Source organism: Nicotiana attenuata, unplaced genomic scaffold (genome assembly GCF_001879085.1).
Source record: "Nicotiana attenuata strain UT unplaced genomic scaffold, NIATTr2, whole genome shotgun sequence".
NCBI classification, from domain to species: domain Eukaryota; kingdom Viridiplantae; phylum Streptophyta; class Magnoliopsida; order Solanales; family Solanaceae; genus Nicotiana; species Nicotiana attenuata.
In genome coordinates, this window is record NW_017692916.1 from 1 (window position 1) to 3,343 (window position 3,343).

Consider the following 3,343-nt stretch of genomic DNA (forward strand, 5'->3'; position numbering starts at 1 on the left):
GTCCCTGCTATACCTAGTAAAAATCTGGACAAGACTTGAGTAAAAAGTGACTTGAGAGAAAAGTCATCTAGTAGAGTTGGAGTAGGATTCTACTTATAAAAGGCAGAATCCTACACGTTTCTGGAGGAGTATTTTCGGCCAAAATAACTCTATTAAAGGAAGACTAATTTCACCCAATAACTTCACTGTTTAGAGTTATATTGTTCTTGCCCACCCAAAAAGCAAAATCATCCAAGGTTTTACTAGGCAAATAGCAGCAGACTGCAGCCCTGGATTCTTGCTGTTTGGAAGATTTGTCCAACTATTTCAAGAGGTTAGTGCTTCTAATCTTGTGATTATTACGTTGTCTAGTTTACATGTATTTGATACCTGGAGTGTATGCTTGCTTCCGCTGCGCATGTTCTAACAATTGGTATCAGACGTCGTCTTACATCTAACTAGATAATGTAATACAGCATGAATAAAGTAATAATAAAATGTGTTGTTTATTGATACATGTTTGGTATGATTATTCTATGTCAAAAACGTGATTGTATTGATTAGTATCTTAATTCTGTAATTCTGAAATTATGAATTAATATACACATGTATAAACAGTGGTATTATATTTAATGACAGTCTGTTTAATTACGTTTTTTGATCAAGAGCAATCTGTTTTTTTTAATAAAAACGTTACTGTTTTTGAATGCTATTAATTCTGTAATTATGGGTTAATATACATATGCATAAACAGTGAATTAATTCCATTAATCTATTTTAGTTGCGTTTTGTACATAATCACAGTGTTACATTAATAAAAACTTGACTGTTTTGTATGATATTAGTTTTGTAATTTTGGATTAATATATAGAATTATGAACAGTGGCGTTTTGAATAGTGAAAAACATACTTTTTTTTACAATTCTATCTAAACACGTTTTTATTAAATAAAAATAAAAAATATTATTATTTTGAGTTCTGAAATCATGTTTTAACATACATCAGTATATTATGTGATTTGAACAAGTCAAAATAATAAAAATCCTTAAAAATGCCAAAAACAGAATTCTAGAAATAAGTCTTGATTTTAGAATTCTGAAATTCTATCGAACTCCGATTGACCTTAAATTTAGTAGGTTCATTGGAAACGATCCAGTGAGCAATACATATCAGCTTTGCTCATGACGTACGTTGTTTTTTGGCATTCGGGGTCGTTTAGATGGGTTTTTGGCCATTTTTCTATTTTCTGGAAAAAATTTTAATAAAAGAAATTTTTTTAAAAGAAATCTGTGATGGTAGGGTTCAATTCCCATTGTTTCCAATCATTTTTTACAGTAATATAATGAATTTATATGTTGACATAGGTCTTCTTCCACATCGGATAAATTTATTATAGATGATTACTGTAGTTTTGCCTCTAGTTATTTGATTACTTGTATTAACTCTCCAACTGAGTTACATGTTGATTCAATGAAACTAGAGTTTATAAAAGTGATATTTACATATCTTAAATTAACAGTTTACTCGCCATCTGAGTTGGTCCTGTTTAAATTGATGGAGTTAATATCTTACATCACTCATATATTTTGCATGAATAGTTAAGTTTCCCTAACGAATCTAACTGTTCAATAAGCATGGTTATATGTGCAATGTGTTGTTTTGAATTTAATTGTTCTAAATACATAACTAATGATCCATTTAATGTAAATATCTCTCAGATTAACCATGTCTTCATTCCACCCACTTACCTCAATTTTGAACCAAAACAAGTTAGAAGGACCGAATTATGTTGACTGGAAAAGGAACCTTGATATTGTCCTAACTGTTGAAGGTTACAAATTTGTAATCACTGAGGAGTGCCCAGAAAAACCTAAAAATGCTACTGATGTTCAGGTTAAGGCCTATGACTAATGGGTTAAGGCTGATGAGATGACGCGATGTTACATTCTTGCCTCTATGGTGAATATTTTGCAACATCAGCATCAATTTATGGGGTCTGCTTATGATACGCTCGAAAGTCTCAAAGAGATGTTCGGTGAGCAAAATCGTGCAGCTAAGCAGACAGCCATGAAAGCCCTTTTGAATACCAAGATGGCTGAAGGATCATCGGTCAGGGGCCATGTTCTGAAGATGATGAGTCTTCTGAATGAACTGGAGGTTCTTGGAGCTGTGATTGATAAGGAGTCTTAAGTTGAGATGGTCCTGCAGACTCTGCCTAACAGTTTTCAACAGTTTCACTTGAACTATAATATGAACAAAATGGATTTGTCACTAGCGAAATTATTGAATGAGCCACAAGCGGCAGAATCTATTATCAAGCAACAAGCTCCAGTTGTGGCACTCAATGTTGAGAAAGCTTCGGTTTCTAAGTTGAAAGGCAATAAGAAAAAGAAGAAGGCTCAAAAGGTTTTGTCACCTGGTGGTGCGGCTGGTGTGAAAAAGCCCAAAGGCAAGTGCTATCATTGCAAACAACCTGGGCATCACAAGAAGCAATGCCCTGATGTAACAACCCGACCGGTCGTTCTGAGCTTTTGTACTTTGATCGACAGTTCTTGGGCATGACTTGCCCCTGTTATATGCTATGACTAATGTAGGTCGTTGGTTATGGTTTCAGGAAAATTTGGAATGAATTTGAAAGAACAGTTCAGTTGAAAGTTTTGAATTTGAAAGGTTTGACCAAGAGTTGACTTATTTGTATACGAGCTCGGATCGGAGTTTTTATGATTTGGTTGGATTCGTTAGATGATTTGTGACTTAGGAATATAATCGGAATTGATTTTGAAGGTCCGGTGTAGAATTAGGCCTGAATTGGCGAAGTTAGTATTTTGGCGAATTCCGGTTGATAGATGAGATTTTGATCCGAGGGTCGAAATGGAATTCCGAGAGTTGTTGTAGCTTCGTTAGGTGATTTGTGATGTGTGTGCAAAATTTCAGGTCATTCGGAGGTGTTTTGGTCGGGTTTTTGATCAAAGGCGTAATTCGGAAGTTTAAGAAGAACTTAGGCTTGAATCCGATGTGATCTGATAGTTTTGATGTTGTTTGAGGTGTTTTGATGATTGGAGCAAGTTTGAATGATGTTTTAGGATAGGTTGGCACTTTTGGTTGAGGTCCCGGGGGCCTCGGGGTGATTTCGGATGGCCATCGGGGTGAATTTGGACTTGTGAGATTTCTGAAGATTGCTGATATCTGGTATTTCCGCATCTGCGAAAAAGGGGCCGCAGATGCGGTTCCGCAGATGCGAAGTATGGGTCGCAAGTGCAAAGTTGGCCAATTGAAGAATTTCCGCAGAAGCGGATTAATTCCGCAGGTGCGATATCCGCAGGTGCGGACTTTGACCGCAGAAGCGGTCCGCGCGCTTTAGAGG

The 3,343-nt window shown here is 36.0% G+C and overlaps 1 protein-coding gene across 1 annotated transcript; it reads left to right on the forward strand.

Moving 5' to 3' along the window:
- Nucleotides 1-1,704: 1,704 nt before the first annotated feature.
- Nucleotides 1,705-2,169, forward strand: LOC109222563. The gene is made up of 2 exons (XM_019386910.1): nt 1,705-1,872; nt 1,960-2,169. Exons 1-2 carry the CDS (start codon nt 1,705-1,707, stop codon nt 2,167-2,169), a joined length of 378 nt encoding a protein of 125 aa, XP_019242455.1.
- The last annotated feature ends 1,174 nt before the right edge of the window (nt 2,170-3,343 follow it).